This window comes from Heterodontus francisci, chromosome 30 (genome assembly GCF_036365525.1).
Source record: "Heterodontus francisci isolate sHetFra1 chromosome 30, sHetFra1.hap1, whole genome shotgun sequence".
NCBI classification, from domain to species: Eukaryota; Metazoa; Chordata; class Chondrichthyes; order Heterodontiformes; family Heterodontidae; genus Heterodontus; species Heterodontus francisci.
Window position 1 is genome coordinate 15,188,476 of NC_090400.1, and position 22,450 is coordinate 15,210,925.

At 47.1% G+C, this 22,450-nt stretch overlaps 1 protein-coding gene across 1 annotated transcript in view; it reads right to left on the reverse strand.

The window, feature by feature from the left end:
- Positions 1–22,112, reverse strand: part of orai2 (ORAI calcium release-activated calcium modulator 2) — a 59,894-nt gene extending 37,782 nt beyond the window's left edge. The window contains exon 1 of the mRNA XM_068010120.1: positions 21,785–22,112. Coding sequence (XP_067866221.1) covers positions 21,785–22,009 — 225 coding nt within the window. The 5' untranslated portion in view covers positions 22,010–22,112. The remainder of the gene's footprint in view (positions 1–21,784) is intronic.
- Between the last annotated feature and the right edge of the window lie 338 nt (positions 22,113–22,450).

Genomic DNA, 22,450 nt, shown 5'->3' on the forward strand with positions numbered 1-22,450 from the left:
TTTTTGTAGTGGATTGAGTGATGCTTTTTTATAGGCAAATACGACAGTCAAATTGTACGCAGTAGGTCTCACATCCATAATCTGTTTGGTGATGTTGGCAAGGGGAGAATGTTGGGAATCATTGCTGCTCCTGTTGAAATGTACCATGGATCCTCTACATCAACTGGGACAGGGAGATGGGGAATGAAGGTCAGATAGAAATATTGTATAAAGCATGGCAAATGGATATGAACCTTGAGTTGTCCAACACATTAGCCATGTGTGGATAATTGGGAATCCAGATGTGGTTAATTGCATTTCTGATCAGTAAATTAAAATGAGTAATGGACCCCATCATTGGGCATGTAACCTAAACACGTATATTCACATGGTGTATGGGCACTTTAACTTTTTTTGTGCACTTGTTGGTGATATGGTAAGACGAAAATCAGAGTGCGTGAGTGTTTTTTGATCGTTGCGCCCATGTTTTACTTTTGGTTACTGAATGGTGGTAATGTTTGCAAAGTAAATATACATGTGAAGTACATTTGCCTGTTATAAGTGTGGAAGGAGTGTTCTATTAAAATTAGTGCATGTGGCGAATACAGTATCATTGCAGCCACACCTTTGGCGAGTCAGCACTTTCTATTGGGCAACACAAAGATAAAGGAACAATTAAAGAATACTATTTGGTAGGCACTTTGAAAGATCTCAGAAGAAAGTACCCGACAGCTTAAAATTACAGGCTTAGCAAAATAAATAAAAACAGGTGGTGCTAGAAATACTCAGTGGGTCTGGCAGCATCTGTGGGGAGAGAGAACAGAGTTAATGTTTCAGATGGATGACCTTTCATCAGAACTCAGATGCTGCCAGACCTGCCAAGTATTTCCAGCATCCGCAGTATTTTGCTTTTATTTTAGTGAAACAAATGTAGTCTATATTTACAAATAAAGTACAATCGATTAGATTAATTCTTTGACTTGACTAGCTTGCTATTTTATCATTTCAAGGAGACAAATGAAAACTCTGTAAAATACCTCACTGTATTTTACTGTTAGGTTATTTACTTATTTAGCGTTTAATATATTTGCTTCATATTTTACACTTTAAACATGGTCTCACTTCAGTTTATCCCACTCTTCAAAGAATCTGAGGCCATAAACCAATCCAGTACAAATTAGCAATTAGCAAGCAAGATTTGCTGTTCTTTAAACTGGGCATATTACCAAAACCTTTACTAAACTGATGGATACTCCAGAAGGTTTGAGGAGTTGTGAATCACCTGTGAAATGAGTCCAAATAATGTATGACAACAATACATAAAAAGAAACTAACATCCACATATAAAGTTTAACTCCTTGTCTGCATTATTTCTATTGATCTCCAGCTGCTGATGCCAACAGATCTTGCTATCTTAATTTAGAATTTATACACCAATAAGGCAGTGTCACGTAGAACAACCATTTCTAATCCTCCAGACCCATGAAGGTCCGAGTTACCCAGGCTTTGAGGGCCAGATTGTCAGGGCATGCAGACTGCATGTGGCCCTGGAGTAACTTTTTGAGTGAGGTGTTGAAAAGGAAGAAAAGTATTTATACAGTGCCTTTCACGAGTACAGAACACCCCAAAGTGCTTTACAGCCAATGATGTACTTTTGAAGAGTAGTCACTGGTGTAGTGTAGGAAACACGTAGCTAATTTGCACACAGCAAAGTCCCACAAACAGCAATTTGATAATGAACAGGTAAACTGTTTTTGTGATGCTGACTGAGGGGTAAATGCTTCTGGTTCCTGTGGAACTGTACCCAACATGAGACAACACTTTCAGAAGACGAGGAGAAGAGTGGCAATGCAGCATGGGCTGTGCCAGGTACAAAGGAGGTCAGGTTTGTAAGTAGAAGTGCAAGAGTGTAATGGAATATATACTCCGAGGAGCAGGGAGAGAAAATCAGTATGCAATGCAGATCAATACTGGGGTAACTCAAACAGAATACTGAGGTCAGGCAGCATCTGTGGAGGGTGATGAAAGGTCATCATCGACCTAAAACATTAACTCTGTTTTTCTCTGCAAAGATCAATTCCACAAACAAGCTTGCACTTATTTGTATTACATATCTTAGAAACATCACATTGCACTTCAATGAAGTACACAATAATTATTGCTATACAGACAAATGTAGCAGCCATTTTTCAAACACAAATCCCAAAAATGGCAACAAATGACACATTAATCTGCTTTTGGTGGCATTGGTTGAGGAAGGAATCTTGACCAAAAATTTCTTGAGAGCTACTTGCTTTTTGATTACGGACCTTTAAACATCGATCTGATTTCACAGAACAGGTAAACAGGATCTTAGTTTAACATCTTATTTAAAGAATAGTACTAACAACAATGAAGCATCCTTGGTTCTGCACTGAAGTGTCAGCCCAGATCATGTGCTCAAATCCTGCATAGAAGGCTTGAACCTTCTGATACAGAGATGCAAATAATACCAAGTGAACCATGCTGCCAATTCAAACTACAAAAGCAGCTGTTATCCCTTAGTTTTAACTTTGTGCCCATACATCCTAGTTACTTCAATGCCCTAGTTCATGAGCTACTCCACTTGAATTTTTAGCCTTTTACTTTCAGTATTCTAATATTTTATTTCGATGTAATTTTTTTCTCCATACAGCCAGGTCCTGACTGGCCAGGTCTCGCTCTTATGCCAGACCAAACACAAAACAGGTCTCCCCTCTCTCCAAGCTCAGCTGTGGACACATAGAAACATAGAAAATAGGAGCAGGAGTAGGCCATTCAGCCCTTCAAGCCTTCTCCTCCATTCATTATGATCATGGCTGATCATCCAACTCAGTAACCTGTTCCTGCTTTCTCCCCATATCCTTTGATCCCTTTTGCCCCAAGAGCTATATCTAACTCCTTCTTGAAAACATACAATGTTTTGGCCTCAACTGCCTTCTGTGGTAGCGAATTCCACAGGCTCACCACTCTCTGGGTGAAGTAACTTCTCCTCTTCTCAGTCTTGAAAGGTTTATCCCATATCCTTAGACTATGAACCCTGGTTCTGGACTCCCCCACCATCAGGAACATCCTTCCTGCCTCTACCCTGTCAAGTACTGTTAGAATTTTATAGGTTTCTATGAGATCCCCGCTCACTCTTCTGAACTCCAGCGAATATAATCCTAACCGACTCAATCTCTCCTCACACGTCAGTCCCGCCACCCCAGGAATCAGTCTGGTAAACCTTCGCTGCACTCCCTCTATAGATAAGGAGGCCAAAACTGCACACAATATTCCAGGTGTGGCCTCACCAAGGCCCTATATAATTGCAGCAAGACATCCCTGCTCCTGTACTCAAATCCTCTCGCTATGAAGGCCAACATACCATTTGCCTTTTTACCACCTGCTGCACCTGCATGCTTACCTTCAGCAACTGGTGTACGAGAACACCCAGGTCTCATTGCATAGTCCCCTCTCTCTGTTTATAGCCGTTCAGATAATAATCTACCTTCCTGTTTTTGCTACCAAAGTGGATAACCTCACATTTATCCACATTATACTGCATCTGCCATGCATTTGCCCACTCACTCAACTTGTCCAAATCACCCTGAAGCCTCTCTTGATCTTCCTCACAACTCACCCTCCCACCCAGTTTTGTGTCATCTGCAAATCTGGAGATATTACATTTAGTTCCCTCATCTAAATCATTAATATATATTGTGAATAGCTGGGGTCCTAGCATCGATCCCTGCGGTACCCAACTAGTCACTGCCTGCCATTCAGAAAATGACCCGCCTATTCCTACTCTTTGTTTCCTGTCTGCCAACCAATTTTCTATTCATCGCAATACACTACCCCCAAATCCCATGCGCTTTAATTTTACATGCTAATCTCTTATGTGGGACTTTGTCGAAAACCTTTTGAAAGTCCAAATAAAACACATCCGCTGGCTCCCCCTTATCAACTCTACTAGTTACATCCTCAAAGAATTCTAGTAGATTTGTCAAGCATGATTTCCCTTTTGTAAATCCATGCTGACTCTGTCTGATTCTACCACTGTTCTCCAAGTGCTCTGCTATAAAATCTCTGATAATGGACTCTGGAATTTTCCCCACTACAGACGTCAGGCTGACTGGTCAGTAATTTCCTGTTTTCTCGCTACCTCCCTATTTAAATAGTGGGGTTACATTAGCTACCCTCCAATCTGTAGGAACTGTTCCAAAGTCTGCAGAATCTTGGAAGATGACCATCAATGCATCCACCATTTCTACAGCCACTTCCTTAAGTACTCTGGAATGTAGATCAGGCCCTGGGAATTTATTGGCCTTCAATCCCATCATTTTCCCAACACCATTTCTCTACTAATACTGATTTCCTTCAGTTCTTCCCTCTCACTAAGCCCTGTGTTCCTCAACATTTCTGGTATGATATTTGTGTCCTCCTTTGTGAAGACAAAACCAAAGTATGCATTTAGTTGGTCAGCCATTTCTTGGTTCCCCATCATAAATTCCCCTGTTTCTGACTGTAAGGGACCTACATTTGTCTTCACCAATCTTTTTCTCTTCACATACCTATAGAAACTTTTACAGTCAGCTTTTATGTTCCCCGGAAGCTTACTCTCGTACTATATTTTCCCTTTCTTAATAAATCCCTTGGTCCTCCTTTGCTGAATTTTAAACTGCTCCCAATCCTCAGGTCTGTTGTTTTTCCTGGCGAATTTGTATGCCTCTTCCTTACATCTAATGCTATCTCTAATTTCCCTTGTAAGACATGGTTTGGCTACCTTTCCCATTTTACTTTTGTGCCAGACAGGAATAAACAATTGTTGCAGTTCATCCATGCGCTCTTTGAATGTTTGCCATTGCCTATTCACCGTCATCCCTTTAAGTAACGTTTCCCAATCCATCATAGCCAACTTGCGCCTCACACCTTCGTAGTTTCCTTTATTAAGATTCAGGACCCTAGTCTCAGAATCAACTATGTCACTCTCCATCTTGATGAAGAATTCTACCATATTATGCTCGCTCATCCCCAAGGGGTCTCACACAACTAGACTGTCAATTATTCCTCTCATTACACAATACCCAGTCTAGGATGGCCTGTTCTCTTGTTGGTTCCTCAACGTATTGATCCAGAAAACCATCACGTATACACTCCATGAATTCCTCCTCTACAGTATTGTGACTAATTTGATTTGCCCAATCTATATGCAGATTAAAGTTAGCCATAATTACAGATGTTCCTTTATCGCATGCATCTCTAATTTCCTGTTTAATGCCATTCCCAACATCACCACTACAGTTTGGGGGGATCTATATACAACCCCCACTAACGTTTTATGCCCCTTAGTGTTTCCAGGCTTTACCCATACAAATTCCACATAGTCAGAGCGAATATCCTTCTTCACTATTGCATTAATTTCCTTTAACCAGCAATGCAACTTCACCGCCTTTTGCTTTTTGTTCGTCCTTCCTAAATACTGAATACCCCTGGATGTCCATTTCCCATCCCTGGTCACCCTGCAGTCATGGCTCTGTAATCCCGACTATATCATACCCGTTTACATCTACTTGCACGATTAATTCATCCACTTTATTACGAATGCTCTGCGCGTTAAGGCACAAAGCCTTAAGGCTTGTCTTTTTAACATTACTTGTCCCCTTCCCACTATTTTTCACTGTGGCCTTATTTATTTCTGTCCCTTGATTTCTATGCCTATCACTTTTCTTATTCCCCTTACTGTCTTTTGTTCTTGTCTTTGATCCCCCCTCCTCTGACTGCTTGCAAAGGTTCCCATCCCCCTGCCATTTTAGTTTAAACCCTCCCCAACCACTCTAGCAAATACTCCCCCAGGACATCAGTCCCGGTCCTGTCCAGGTGTAACCCGTCCAGTTTGGAGCTGCGCTTAATACTTAAATAACAAATTAGAAATTAATACACAGTGAAATGTCAAAGGAGCAAGGGGTCAGGATGAAGGGTCAACATAAGAAATAGGAAAGGTTTAAGAGGGTACTTGTGGGAGTAGTTTATAAGCCCCATAACAGTTGCTACACTGTAGGACAGAATATACAGGAAGAAATAAATGGGGCATGTAAGAAAGGTACTGCAATAGTCATGGGTGACTTTAATCTACATGTAGATTGGGCAAATCAGATTGGCAAAGACAGCCTGGAAAATCGGTTCATACAGTGTATTCCAGACAATTTCTTACAGCAGTACATTCTAGAGCCAACTAGAGAGCAGGCTATTGTGCAATGAGACAGGATTAATCAATAACCTCATGGTAAAGGAGCCTCTAGGTGACAGCAATCATAACATGATGAATTTCACAGTTTGAAGTGGAGAAGTGTGGGTCCAAGACTGGTGTTTTAAACCTAAATAAAGGTAATTACAAAGATATGAAGGCAGAGCTAGCTAAAGTGAACTGGGGAAATTAGGTTAAAAGGTAGGACAGTAGAGATGCAGTGGCAGACTTTTAAGGATATATTTAATAACAAAGATTCATCCCAGGTGAGAAAGAAAGATTATTTGAGAAGGATGCAAAATAAGGAAGTTAAGGACAGTAACAAATTAAAAGAAACAAATCTGCAAAGATTAGTGGTAGGTCCGACAATTGGACACATTTTAAGAACCAGCAAAGAATGACAGAAAAAAAAATTAAGAGGGAGAAAGTAGAGTACGAGAGAAAACTAGCTAATAAGATAAAAGGATAGTAAGAGTTTCCACAAGTATTTAAATTCGGAAAATAGTAACTAAAGCTAGTGTTGGTCCTCTAGAGTCTGAGGAATTGATAATGGAAAACAAGGAAATGGCAGAGGCGTTGAACAGGTATTTTTGCGTCTGTTTTCACTGTCGAAGACTTAGAAAACCTGCTAAAGATACCTGAAAATCAAGAGGTAAAAGGGAGGCAGAAACTTAAAACCATCACCAGGGAAATGGTGCTGACAAGTCCCCAACCAGATGGCCTGCACCCTAGGGTTTTAAAAGTAGTAACTGGAGAAATAGTAGAGGCTTTGGTTATAATTTTCCAAAATTCCTCAGATTTTGGAAGGGTCCCAGTGGATTGGATAATAGCAAATGTAATACCTTTATTCAAGAAAGGAGGGAGACAGAAAGCAGGAAATTAATTATAGGCCAGTTAACCTAACATATTATACGGAAGTTGCTAGAATCCACTATTAAGGAGGTTATAGCAGGATAGTTAGAAAATCATAATGGGATCAGACAGAGTCAACATGGTTCTGTGAAAGGGAAATTGTGTTTGACTAATTTATTAGTTCTTCGAGGAAGTAACAAACAAGGTGGATAAAGGAGAACCTGTAGATGTGGTGTACTTAGAATTCCAAAAGGCATTTGAGAAGGTGCCACATCACAAGATAAGAGCACGTGGTGTAGGGTTAGCTAACAGGAAGCAGACAGTACGGATAAATGGGCCTTTTTTGGGTTGGCAAGCTGTAACTAGTAGAGTGCCACAGGAATCAATGACTTGGATGGAGGGACCAAATGAATGGTAGCCAAATTTGCCGATGATATCAAGATAGAAAGGAAAGTAAGTTGTCAAGAAGAGCTGAAGAGTCTACAAAAGGATATAGATAGTTTAACTAAGTGGGCAAAAATTTGGCAGGTGGAGTATAATGTGGGAAAATCTGAACATGCCCACTTTGGAAGGAAGAATAGAAAAACGGTATACTATTTAAATGGAGAGCGATTGCAGAACTCGGTGGTACAGAGGGATCTGGGTGTCCTGGTACATGAATCACAAAAGGTTAGTATACAGGTACAGCAAATGATTAGGAAGGCAAATGGAATGTTGCCGTTTACTGCAAGGGGAATCAAGTATAAAAGTAGCGTGGTTATACTGCAACTTTACAGGACCTTAGTGAGACCGCTCTGGAGTACTGTGTACAGTATTGGTCTCCTTATTTGAAAAAGGATAAAATTGCGTTAGCAGTTCAGAGAAGGTTCACTTGACAATTCCAAGGATGAAGGGCTTATCTTATAAAGAAAGGCTGAACAAGTTGGGCCTATACCCATTGGAGTTTAGAAGAATGAGAGGTGATCTTATTGAAACATACCGGGAGGATGTTTTCTCTTGTGGGGAAGAGTAAGAGGTCTCCCTTTTAAGACAAAGATGAGGAGAAATTCTTTTCCTCAAAAGGGTTGATAGTCGGTGGAATTCCCTTCTCCAGAAAGCAGTGGAGGCTGGGTCATTGAATTTATTCAAGGCTGAATTAGATAGATTTTTGATAGACATGGGAGTCAAGGGTTATGGGGGGGTGCAGACAGGAAAGTGATCAACCAGATCAGCCATGATCTTATCGAATGGCAGAGCTGGCTCGAAGGGCCGAATGGCTTACTTCTGCTCCTAAGTCCTATGTTCCTAAAAAGAGATGCATAGCAAATCCTGAAGATAAAAAAAAAATGGGAGAAAGAACTCTCACAGGTATATAGTCAGACAGACAGATAAAAACTGTATTGCAAATTATGTACATGGAGAGGGATGCATACAGAAGACAGCAAGACAAAGAACAGACTTACAAGGTGGTGACAGAAATCCTGTTTCAGACAGAGATTTATATGAAGATGACAAGAAGAAAAACTCTCAGAGCCATAAAAGGAAACAAGGAGGAAAACTGAAGAGTGGAAGACCCAGAGGATTAGACTAAAGAATTACAGCATGGAAGATGGACACAGTCCGTTACAGGAAGAAACACAGAGAAGTTTATGCTTCTCTCTGTCCATGATCAGCTAGCAACCAAATATTTCCATTTCATAAACAGCAATTTTTAAAAAATATTAATTTTAGGTCAACAGCTTCTCCCACCCCAACATCCATATTTTTGAAAAATTGAACAAATCTTGCACATAAATTGGCACATAAAGGATGAATAAAACCTGCATAAAACAGAAACGAGTTAGAGGAAAACAGCATTGAGTAAGAGGAACCACAGCAAAAATGAACAAATGACAGAATGAACCACAAGATGGACGCAGAAGTTGTAAAATGGGTAGTGACTTATCTTGAAAAAAGGAAGCAGATGATAATCAATTCTTAACTACAGTGTAATGAATAGCAGAGTCTACCTAGTACTTCTGCTGTATGCATCGCTTAATAACCGATTAGGGTACTACCTACTTGATGTCCAATAGTCCACTGCAATACAAACGAATTGACACTGGCACCTTCCGAATGGGTAATGGCTTAAATCCAAAGATTCACCTTACAGGGTGGCTTCTAAGCAGCCTCTGAGGGCAAGTATTTTAAAGGCCACCATTTTGTATTTAATTCTTTTTGGATGTAGGTCATAGTGGCAAGGGAACATTTACTGCCCAACTCTAGTTGCTCTGAACGCATTAAGAGTCAATTAAATAATGTGGGATTGGAGTCATGTATAGGCCAGACTGGGCAGGTTCCTTTCCCAAACATTGGCGCACCAGTTAGGTTTCCACGACAATCCAGCAGCATTCCAGGCCATTTTCTAGTGCCTGTCCACAAATATGCCTTATGAATATTGGAAACATCAAAATGATGCACAGAGCTTTTCTTTTTATGGGCGGTGCAGTGGTTAGCACTGCAGCCTCACAGCTCCAGGGACCCGGGTTCAATTGCGGAGTTTGCAAGTTCTCCCTGTGACCGCGTGGGTTTTTGCCAGGTGCTCCGGTTTCCTCCCACCACCAAAGACTTGCAGGTGATAGGTAAATTGGCCATTGTAAATTGCCCCTAGTGTAGGTAGGTGGTAGGGAATATGGGATTACTGTATGGTTAGTATAAAATGGGTGGTTCTTGGTCGGCACAGACTCAGTGGGCCGAAGGGCCTGTTTCAGTGCTGTATCTCTAAATTTAAAAAAATTTTAAAAATTAAATAAAAAATTCTTTATTCAACATTGTTTCACAATTTTTCATGATGAGATTTGAACTCTCAACCTCTAGGTTGCTAATGCAGTACCTCGGACAACAGAAATGGTCAAGAAATACAGTAGTATTATGGTAATGTTACAGGACTACAACTGGACTAAAAAGCCAGAGATACGAGTTCAAATCCCACTACAGCACCAAGGGAATTTAAATTCAATTAAGTAAAATCTGGGATAAAAAGCTAGCATCAGCAATGGTCACCATGAAACCATCAGATTGTTGTAAAAACCCACCTGGTTCATTAATGTCCTCTGGGGAAGGAAATCTGCTGTCCTTAACCTGTCTGGCCAACATGTGACTCCAGACCCACAGCAATGTGGTCCATTCTTAAGTGCTTCTGAAATGGCCTACTGAGCCATTCCATTGTATTCAAGAACGCAGCTCACCACCTTCTCAAAGGGCATTTGGGGATGGGCAATGTCGATGTCGCAAGAATGAATTAAAGAAACCTGTATTTACATAATGGCATTCACATTCTCAGGACATTCCAAAGCGCTTTAAAGCCAATGAAGTATTTTTGAAGTGTAATCATTGTTGGTTTGCAAACAAATGCAGAAGCCAATTTGAATACAAGGTCCCACAAAGAGCAACATGGATTGCAGCAGTTTAAGAAGGCATCTCACCACCACCTTCTCATGGGCAATTAGGGATGGGCAATAAATGCTGGCCTAGCCAGCGATGCCCACATCCCCATAAACAAATAAAAAACAAATCACTGGTTAACCTTTTTCAGTTGGTGCTGAGAGATAAATGTTAATCATGGTGAACCTCCCTGCTCTTCTTTGAATAATGCAGTAATACCATTTATGTCCACCTGAAAGATCTAGTGTCTCGGTACAACACATCATCTGAAAGACAATACTTATGACAATGCCTCACTCCCTCAGTACTACACTGAAGTGTCAGTAGGTTTTGAAAACACAACCTTGAAAGTCAGGGGCAAAGTGTGCTACCACTGAGCCAAGGCTGATACTTATAGCCAAGGATGTCAATAGCAGTGGGTGGACGAAAGGTCAGTGCATTAATGCGATTTTTGCAGGCTAGTTGAATGAATCATCCAACATCAGTCCTGGAAAACGGTGAATGCAGATCAGCACTTTTTGTATGGAATTTTGCCATAAAGAGTGTACGGTTAGGTTTAGGACAGTTTCATCATTCACAAGACAGATTTCCATGGAATGTACGGTGAAGACATATAATTTCAATTACTGGAACTATTTGCCGGGTTATGGCGGAGAAAGCTGAGATATGGGACTAAATTGGACTGCTCTTTCAAAGAGCCATCACACGCGTGACAAGCTGAATGGCCTCCTTCTGCGCTGTAAAATTTATGATTCGACTTGGGTTTGAAAATTATGAAAAGCCTGGCCACCACACAACCATGCTAAATCTGCTTCACACAACAGCCTAATTCGCAAATTGTAGCAAAACATTCCAAGGTGCATTCAGTTAGGTGGAAACAGAATAGGCTCTGCAGAATCACGTCCTACATAATATACCCTCTATGCTTTCCACAGAAAGGGATATCATTCCAGGATATCTGCATACACCCTGTCACCAGACACTGAATGGCAAATACCAGTTAAGCAAGAAATGTAAAGCATTACACGCTAGTGCTGAAAGAAACACATCTAAATGAAGGATATATTATTGTTAAAGATGAGGAAACAGAAGAAAGAATGGTAAGCTTGAGCGCTGAAATTGTTGGCAGAGGGTGTGACCTCAAAATATCATTACACAACTCAGGGCCTGCTCCCACACTGTTTGCCCAAATCTGATTCACACAACTTTGCATCCGACTTACAACAGTTCACATTAATGTGATCCTGAAGCTATTCCAGTTCACCACAATCCACGTGACCCATCATTCTTTCTCAGCCCACTGCCTAAAAACATTCACCACCTCTGCTCAAACCAGTGGGTTTCCATTCTAAAGTTTCTCATTTCCCCAGTAATTCGGTCACTATCCCTCACGATAATCAACTTCATTCCATGGGCTGTTTACAGTTCTTTTTTGCATCCCCGTTTCACTCAGATACCTAGCTTTTGATTACTACAGTAAATATTTCAACTCAATCTCCTCCAAGCATGTCTCTAAAGCAGAATAAATCAACATGAAAACTCAGCCGTTCTGCATTTGACATCCAACAAGAGGGGGCAGAGTGTAGGATAACTACTTATCGTCAGAAATTCTCATTTAAATACAAAGATTTTCCCTATTTAGTGTATTGTAGAGAACCTATTTCAGCATGTACTTCCATCGCAATTGAGAAATTGAGGTCTTTAGGGCTCAGAGGTGGGCTATCATCTTGGATGCAGATCAAATGTTCCCTCAGGTTTCTTTCCTGGAAGAGGAGTTTTCTCCCGAAGTGTTGAACCCAGCAGCACCACATAGTGCATTACTATCAGAGGCCCAGTCAGCTGCTTGCTCACTCAGTCCCTCCACTGCTGCAATATTTAAATGGCACTTTCGCCCGAGACCTTAACTGCTGCAGTTTTCAAACTGGAAACAACCCAACAGGATAGATACGAAGGCGATGAAAACAAGATTAAAAAGATTTAAGATCAGCACTAGGAGTCTGGACAGAAGGTCACCACTCAAACATCACAGAGCTGGAGCAGCAGAGTACATTAGCAGATAGGAACAAGCTGGCTGAAATTTAAAAAGATGGAGAATATACGTGTGAACTTCAGCCAGCATGAGGACGTGAAGTTTGCGAACAGAAACTTAACATTCACTCTTGTCTTACAGGAGGCTCATGGATTTCTTAGTTTTGTGGATGGAACTCTGAGGTGTCAAGTGTCGCTTTATGTGACTACATATGGCCGTTTCTTATGGTAGCTTTTAAGGCTTTATACACAAGCATATATGGCAGTTTATTAGGCCTTTCTCTTAAAAGGAGCTATGATTCATCATCTGATGTCCAAACACAGAAATCCATCACTGCTACTAGATAGATGAAACCTTCAACCCATGTGGATGAAATTAACTAGTGCTGCAAACCAGGCAGATATCAGATCAGATGTTAAACCAAGGCCCTATGTGCCCTCTCAGGTGGACGTATAAGATTTGTGGCATTATTTGAACAACAAGGAGATCTCCTGGTGTACTGGACACCATTTATCCTGCAAGTATTGCAGGACCTTGCAGAGCTTAACTCGGCTGCTATCTTTGTCAACATTATAAGACTGACTACATTTCAAAAGCTATTGACTGAATAGCTGTAAAGAGGATGTGAAAGGTTCTATATAAATGCAAGTTTGTTCATTCTTATAATTCAAGTCCAATTCTTTGGAGAATATACACAATGTAGTTTTTCCACCTGCTTAACATCTTGACAAACGTGTTACAGGTCAGAAGACTGCTGGGATCAGCAGACCACCAGAAAAGGAAAATAATCACCGGGTGATGTCCATGTTACACGGAAACAGGTGTCTGACGATCAAGTTGCAGAAAGAAGAATTTACTTGACAAATTTTGGAAAATGCAGTAGGATAAGTCTCCTTGTACTTAAAGCACTTGCACTTAAAAGTCAGAATAAAGCAGATGAAGGTTATATTGCAATCAAATTATTCTCAGCTCATAAATCTTGCAAGTGATATGTGGTTTGCAAATTGAGTTACAGCCCTGCTGCCTACAGAATCACAATGAAATGAACATTTCTGGCAACAAAAGTAATGATGTAGCTTGGCAATCATAACAAAATGATTAGTCACCAAAATCTTCCACTGAGCAATCCCTACTCAATTAAGGGCCTGTAGAAGCCAACATGACTCAGCTAAGGTCTAAACCCATGCACTCACAGGAAGAGACTGATGTTGCGCTTGATGATGGCGACTAATTTAATTATAAGGTGTTCGTGCTGTCAGCTCCTAACATGGTGGCCCTGGGCAACCTCAGAGTGCAGAGACAAGCCATTATTAGGAAGAGCCATTTAGTTTTTAAACCAGGTCTGCTGGCAACTTAATCCTGATGATGCCAGTAACTGCACCAGACCCACACTTTGGAAATGGCAACACTAAAACACCCCACAATGTAAAAGCAGATAAAATCACTTGTCTCCTGGCAGTGAAACTTCATAAACCAGAATAAAACCAAACATGGAGGAATTATGTCAGCAACCACTGGAAACACTCAGCAAGTCAAGCAGCATCTGTAGAGAGCGTATGGTAGGTATGTTTAGCCCTTGACGAAAGGTCATCAACCCAGAATGTTAATCCTACCTTCCTCTCTCCGTAGCTGCTGCCTGACCTGCTGAGTGTTTCTGCTTCAGTTTCATAGTTCCAGCATCTAACAGTAGTTTACTTTTGTTTCGATCCTGGAGGAAGTCAACAAGTTTATTTACAGTCTATTTTTAATTCGAAGTCACTTCAAATTATCTGATAATTGAAATTTTCAGCACAAAATTCCTGTGTTGTTTTGTTATTTATGCTGCTTAATTCAAAGCACTGCATAATTCAAATGCAAAAACTCATCAGGCGTAACATGTAATTTCAAAATTAACTTTTACTTTACTTGTTGGGGAGTTGCACCTGCAGAGCGGCGATCAGATAGTAACACTGATAGTTGAATAAATAACAGGTCCTGTGGTATAATTAGCATATCATGTGAACACGAGGAAGCAAGCAGACTTCTGTATAAATTGCACAAAGAATAGTGGTTATCTCGGGTAAACGTGTCAGTCGGGTTACAGTAAACATAGGTGGGCATGTAAAATTTTTCTAAGTGCAAAAAAAAACACTCGATGGCCCTTTTAGGAGTTTGCCCTTCCAAAGCTCGGGCTGTGAGGCTGCAGGACTGTCATTCGGAGCGGAAATAATTTAAAATGATAAACAGGGTACTGGCTGAAATGTATTCCTTCAGGATGCTACCATTAAGCAAAGTCTGTGACAACATTCATTACAAAGCAGCCCGCCTCTCTCAGGCCTCAAATCATCAACAGGCAAAAATGAATCACATTATAATCCTGATGACAATTAACCCGTTCAGTCTCTTTTTTTTAAATTAACAATTTTGTTTTAGTTTTCCTGTGTTGCTGACAGCAGACATCATGGGAAATAGCAACTGCCGGAGTATTTTATACAATTGATGTGGGACAATGTCAATAATGAAAGACCAATAATCGTGGCATAATTACCACAGATTTAACCATGATTATAAAATAGCAAGTCACTATGGATTATAAAAGGGGCATTATCCAGGTGAGACACAAGCATAGCTGATCCCCAGGGGGAGCCCAGGCACTCTGACTTGGTAATGCACCTATAACATTGGCCCCTCCGTATAACTGAGAAATGTTTTCCATCCCATTCAAAGTAGGCATGGATTCTGCAAGTGCTAATGACAACTCCATCGGTGCATCACTCAGACGCGATAGGAAAAAATGACACGACAGGTTAAGACTGCCTGTCCCAAAAAAAACATGGTCACATATCTCCCCTCCTGCCCGCCACCTTACCAAGAAATCCAGTCAGCCCTACAGCCCAAAATATAGAGCGACACATCTACCCTCTGTAAAATAAAACCCAGTTATCCCTTCACCCCAAATCTGTGGCCCCACGTCTCCCCCTTCACCCCCAGAATACGGCCCCCACGTCTCCCCCTTCACCCCCAGAATACGGCCCCCCGTCTCCCCCTTCACCCCCAGAATATGGCCCCACGTCTCCCCCTTCACCCCCACAATATGGCTCCACGTCTCCCCCTTCACCCCCAGAATATGGCCCCACGTCTCCCTCTTCACCCCAAAATATGGCCCCACGTCTCCCCCTTCACCCCCATAATATGGCCCCCCGTCTCCCCCTTCACCCCCATATGGCCCCACATCTCCCTCTTCAACCCAAAATATGGCCCACTGTCTCCCCCTTCACCCCCAGAATATGGCCCACTGTCTCGCCCTTCACCCCCAGAATATGGCCCCCCATCTCACCCTTCACCCCCAGAATATGGCCCACTGTCTCCCCCTTCACCCCCAGATTATGGCCCCCCATCTCACCCTTCACCCCCAGAATATGGCCACCTGTCTCACCCTTCACCCCCAGAATATGTCCCCCATCTCTCCCTTCACCCCCAGAATATGGCCCCCCTTATCGCCCTTCACCACCAGAATATGGCCCCCTGTCTCTCTCTTCACCCCCAGAATATGGCCCCCGTCTCTCCCTTCACCCCAAGAATATGGCCCCCCGACTCTCCCTTCACCCCCTGAATATGGCCCCCCATCTCTCCCTTCACCCAAGAATATTGCCCCCCGTCTCACCCTTCACCCCCAGAATATGGTCCCTGTCTCACCCTTCACCCCCAGAATATGGTCCCTGTCTCCCCATTCATCCCCAGAATATGGCCCACCGTCTCACCACCCCCAGAATATGGCCCCCCATCTCACCCTTCACCCCCAGAATATGTCCCCCATCTCTCCCTTCACCCCCAGAATATGGCCCCCCTTATCGCCCTTCACCACCAGAATATGGCCCCGTCTCTCTCTTCACCCCCAGAATATGGCCCCCGTCTCTCCCTTCACCCCAAGAATATGGCCCCCCGACTCTCCCTTCACCCCCTGAATATGGCCCCCCATCTCTCCCTTCACCCAAGAATATTGCCCCCCGTCTCACCCTTCACCCCCAGAATATGGTCCCTGTCTCCCCATTCATCCCCAGAATATGGCCCACCGTCTCACCACCCCCAGAATATGGCCCCCCATCTCACCCTTCACCTCCAGAATATAGTCCCCCATCTCTCCCTTCACCCCCAGAATATGGCCCCCCGTCTCCCCCTTCACCACCAGAATATGGCCCCCCGTCTCTCCCTTCACCACCAGAATATGGCCCTCGTCTCTCCCTTCACCCCCAGAATATGGCCCCCCATCTCACCCTTCACCCCCAGAATATTGCCCCCCGTCTCACCCTTCACCCCCAGAATATGGTCCCTGTCTCACCCTTCACCCCCAGAATATGGCCCCCCGTCTCCCCCTTCACCCCCAGAATATGGCCCCCCCATCTCCCCCTTCACCTTCAGAATATGGCCCGTCTCCCCCTTCACCCCCAGAATATGGCCCCACGTCTCCCCCTTCACCCCCAGAATATGGCCCCACGTCTCCCGCTTCACCCCAAAATATGGCCCCCCCGTGTCCCCCTTCACCCCCAAAATATGGCCCGTCTCCCCACTTCACCCCCAAAATATGGCCCGTCTCCCCCTTCCCCAAACTATGGCCCACTGTCTCCCCATTCACCCCCAAAACATGGCCCACTATCTCCCCCTTCACACCCAGAATATGGCACCCCGTCTCCCCCAGAATATGGCACCCCGTCTCCCCCTTCACCCCCAGAATGTGGCCCCACGTCTCCCCCTTCACCCCCAGAATGCGGCCCCACGTCTCCCCCTTCACCCCCAGAATGCGGACCCCCCGGTCTCCCCCTTCACCCCCAGAATGTGGCCCGTCTCCCCCCACCCCCAGAATATGGCCCCACGTTTCTCCTTCACCCCACAATATGGCCCCACGTCTCCCCCTTCACACCCAGAATATGGCTCCACGTCTCCCCCTTCACCCCAGAATATGGCCCCACGTTTCCCCTTCACCCCAGAATATGGCCCCACGTCTCCCCCTTCAACCCCAAAATATGGCCCGTCTCCCCCCTTCACCCCCAAAATATGGCCCGTCTCCCCCCTTCACCCCCAAAATATGGCCCGTCTCCCCCCTTCACCCCCAAAATATGGCCTGTCTCCCCCCTTCACCCCCAAAATATGGCCTGTCTCCCCCCTTCACCCCCAAAATATGGCCCGTCTCCCCCCTTCAGCCCCAAACTATGGCCCACTGTCTCCCCCTTCACCCCCAGAATATGGCCCCCCGTCCCACCCTTCACCCCCAGAATATGGCCCCCAGTCCCACCCTTCACCCCCAAAATATGGCCCGTCTCCCCATTCACCCCCAGAATATGTCCCCCCGTCTCCCCTTTCACCCACAGAATATGGCCTCCCGTCTCCCCCTTCACCCCCAGAATATGGCCCCCCGTCTCCCCCAAAATATGGCCCGTCTCCACCTTCACCCCCAAAATATGGCCCCGTCCCACCCTTCCCCAGAATATGGCCCCCCGTCCCACCCTTCACCCCCAGAATATGGCCCCGTCACTCCCTTCACCCCCAGAATATGGCCCCCCCGTCTCCCCCTTCACCCCCAGAATATGGCCCCATCACCCCCAGAATTTGGCCCCCCGTCTCCCCCTTCACCCCAAATTATGGCCCCCCGTCTCCCCTTCACCCTCAGAATATGGCCCCCCCGTCTCCCCCTTCACCCCAAAATATGGCCCCGTCTCCCCCTTGACCCCCAGAATATACCACCCCGTCACCCCCAGAATATGGCCCCCCGTCACCCCCTTCACCCCCAGAATATGGCCACGTCACCCCTTCACCCCCAGAATTTGGCCCCCCCGTCTCCCCCTTCACCCCAAAATATGGCCCCCCGTCTCCCCTTCACCCCCAGAATATGGCCCCCCCGTCTCCCCCTTCACCCCAAAATATGGCCCCGTCTCCCCCTTCACCCCCAGAATATGGCCCCCCGTCACCCCCTTCACCCCCAGAATATGGCCCCCCGTCACCCCCTTCACCCCCAGAATATGGCCCCCCGTCTCCCCCTTCACCCAAAAATCCGGCCCCCCGTCTCCCCTTCACCCCCAGAATATGGTCCCCGTCTCCCCCTTCACCCCAAAATATGGCCCCCCGTCTCCCCTTCACCCCCAGAATATGGCCCCCCATCTCCCCCTTCACCCCAAAATATGGCCCCCCGTCTCCCCCTTCACCCCAAAATATGGCCCCCCGTCTCCCCTTCACCCCCAGAATATGGCCCCCCCCGTCTCCCCCTTCACCCCAAAATATGGCCCCGTCTCCCCCTTCACCCCCAGAATATGGCCCCCCGTCACCCCCTTCACCCCCAGAATATGGCCCCCCGTCACCCCCCACCCCCAGAATATGGCCCCCCGTCTCCCCCTTCACCCAAAAATCCGGCCCCCCGTCTCCCCTTCACCCCCAGAATATGGTCCCCGTCTCCCCCTTCACCCCAAAATATGGCCCCCCGTCTCCCCTTCACCCCCAGAATATGGCCCCCCATCTCCCCCTTCACCCCAAAATATGGCCCCCCGTCTCCCCCTTCACCCCAAAATATGGCCCCCCGTCTCCCCCTTCACCCCAAAATATGGCCCCCCGTCTCCCCTTCACCCCCAGAATATGGCCCCCCATCTCCCCCTTCACCCCAAAATATGGCCCCCCGTCTCCCCCTTCACCCCAAAATATGGCCCCCCGTCTCCCCCTTCACCCCAAAATATGGCCCCGTCTCCCCCTTCACCCCAAAATATGGCCCCGTCTCCCCCTTCACCCCAAAATATGGCCCCGTCTCCCCCTTCACCCCAAAATATGGCCCCGTCTCCCCCTTCACCCCAAAATATAGCCCCCCGTCTCCCCCTTCACCCCAAAATATAGCCCCCCGTCTCCCCCTTCACCCCAAAATATGGCCCCGTCTCCCCCTTCACCCCAAAATATGGCCCCGTCTCCCCCTTCACCCCAAAATATGGCCCCGTCTCCCCCTTCACCCCAAAATATGGCCCCGTCTCCCCCTTCACCCCAAAATATGGCCCCGTCTCCCCCTTCACCCCAAAATATGGCCCCGTCTCCCCCTTCACCCCAAAATATGGCCCCGTCTCCCCCTTCACCCCAAAATATGGCCCCGTCTCCCCCTTCACCCCCAGAATATGGCCCCCCCTTCACCCCCAGAATATGGCCCCCCGTCTCCCCCTTCACCCCAAAACCCGGCCCCCCGTCTCCCCTTCACCCCCAGAACATGCCCCCCCCGTCTCCCCCTTCACCCCAAAATATGGCTCCGTCTCCCCCTTTACCCCCAGAATATGGCCCCCCCGTCACCCCCAGAATATGGCCCCCCGTCACCCCCAGAATATGGCCCCCGTCTCCCCCTTCACCCCAAAATATGGCCCCGTCTCCCCTTCACTCCCAGAATATAGCCCCCCGTCTCCCCCTTCACCCCAAAATATGGCCCCGTCTCCCCCTTCACCCCAAAATATGGCCCCGTCTCCCCCTTCACCCCAAAATATAGCCCCCCGTCTCCCCCTTCACCCCAAAATATAGCCCCCCGTCTCCCCCTTCACCCCAAAATATGGCCCCGTCTCCCCCTTCACCCCAAAATATGGCCCCGTCTCCCCCTTCACCCCAAAATATGGCCCCGTCTCCCCCTTCACCCCAAAATATGGCCCCGTCTCCCCCTTCACCCCAAAATATGGCCCCGTCTCCCCCTTCACCCCAAAATATGGCCCCGTCTCCCCCTTCACCCCAAAATATGGCCCCGTCTCCCCCTTCACCCCAAAATATGGCCCCGTCTCCCCCTTCACCCCAAAATATGGCCCCGTCTCCCCCTTCACCCCAAAATATGGCCCCGTCTCCCCCTTCACCCCAAAATATGGCCCCGTCTCCCCCTTCACCCCAAAATATGGCCCCGTCTCCCCCTTCACCCCAAAATATGGCCCCGTCTCCCCCTTCACCCCAAAATATGGCCCCGTCTCCCCCTTCACCCCAAAATATGGCCCCGTCTCCCCCTTCACCCCAAAATATGGCCCCGTCTCCCCCTTCACCCCAAAATATGGCCCCGTCTCCCCCTTCACCCCAAAATATGGCCCCGTCTCCCCCTTCACCCCAAAATATGGCCCCGTCTCCCCCTTCACCCCAAAATATGGCCCCGTCTCCCCCTTCACCCCAAAATATGGCCCCGTCTCCCCCTTCACCCCAAAATATGGCCCCGTCTCCCCCTTCACCCCAAAATATGGCCCCGTCTCCCCCTTCACCCCCAAAATATGGCCCCGTCTCCCCCTTCACCCCCAAAATATGGCCCCCCGTCACCCCCAGAATATGGCCCCCCGTCACCCCCAGAATATGGCCCCCCGTCACCCCCAGAATATGGCCCCCCGTCACCCCCAGAATATGGCCCCCCGTCACCCCCAGAATATGGCCCCCCGTCACCCCCAGAATATGGCCCCCCGTCACCCCCAGAATATGGCCCCCCGTCACCCCCAGAATATGGCCCCCCGTCACCCCCAGAATATGGCCCCCCGTCTCCCCCTTCACCCCCAGAATATGCCCCCCCATCACCCCCAGAATATGGCCCCCCCTTCACCCCCAGAATATGGCCCCCCCTTCACCCCCAGAATATGGCCCCCCGTCACCCCCAGAATATGGCCCCCCGTCACCCCCAGAATATGGCCCCCCGTCACCCCCAGAATATGGCCCCCCACCTCCCCCTTCACCCCAAAATATGGCCCCGTCTCCCTCTTCACCCCCAGAATATGGCCCCCCGTCACCCCCTTCACCCCCAGAATATGCCCCCCCGTCACCCCCAGAATATGGCCCCCCGTCTCCCCCTTCACCCCCAGAATATGGCCCCCCGTCTCCCCCTTCACCTGAAAATATGGCCCCATCTCCCCCTTCACCCCCAGAATATGGCCCCCCGTCACCCCCTTCACCTGAAAATATGGCCCCATCTCCCCCTTCACCCCCAGAATATGCCCCCCATCACCCCCAGAATATGGCCCCCCGTCTCCCCCTTCACCCCCAGAATATGCCCCCCCATCACCCCCAGAATATGGCCCCCCCTTCACCCCCAGAATATGGCCCCCCCTTCACCCCCAGAATATGGCCCCCCGTCTCCCCCTTCACCGAGCAACCTCTTCTCTCGAAATGGCAGCTCAGTATTATTACTGGTCAAAAGTGAAAATATTAGTTATTTGTGTTAAGATAATTTTAAATAATAATTTCCACATTTGCTTGAACTAGCTAACGATTGTGGAGAGTTTTAAAGGGTGCCAGAGATGTTTAACACTAGCCGGAGTGCCGGGCTGACTCACCATGGCGAAGCCGGACAGCAGTGCTGATGTGCGGCTGGAAGCTTTGAGCTTGGCCCGGCTGAGGTAGAGCTTCCTCCAGGAGAGAGCCTGCACCGAGTGATGGTTGGAGGAGACCAGCTCCAGGTAACTGCGTCGCACCCAGTCCCGGTAATCAGCCGCCCCACCCTCGGGCTCCGAGCAAGGAGGAGCGGGAGAACCGGCCGGCGCCGACCGCTCGGAGCTCATGGCAACGCCGGACAGGAACTCGACGCGACCCGGAGCCGCAACCACCGGGATTAGCACCGGCTGGCAGGCACGTGCCCGCTTCCCGCCCCCACCCCCCGCGCGCGCTCCCAACTGCGGCCGCGCGCGCCGGCTGCGAGACATGCGCGCCCCCGCTCTGCTCACTGCCGCCGCCAAGTGGCGGCGCCACTGCACATGCTCAGTGGAAGAGTCAGTCACTCCAGACGCTGTCATCGCTGCTAAGCACATTATAGCCACTCCAGGCGCTGCTTCACAAACCACTGACCACCTCCAGGCACTTACCCATTGTCTCTCGAGACCAGGAGGCCAAAGAAAAAAAAATACTGACTATTAATATCAGTACCTGCCTACTGTCCACACCAATGACCATTAACATCAGCACCTGCCTATTGTCCGCACCGATACCGACCATTAACATCAGTA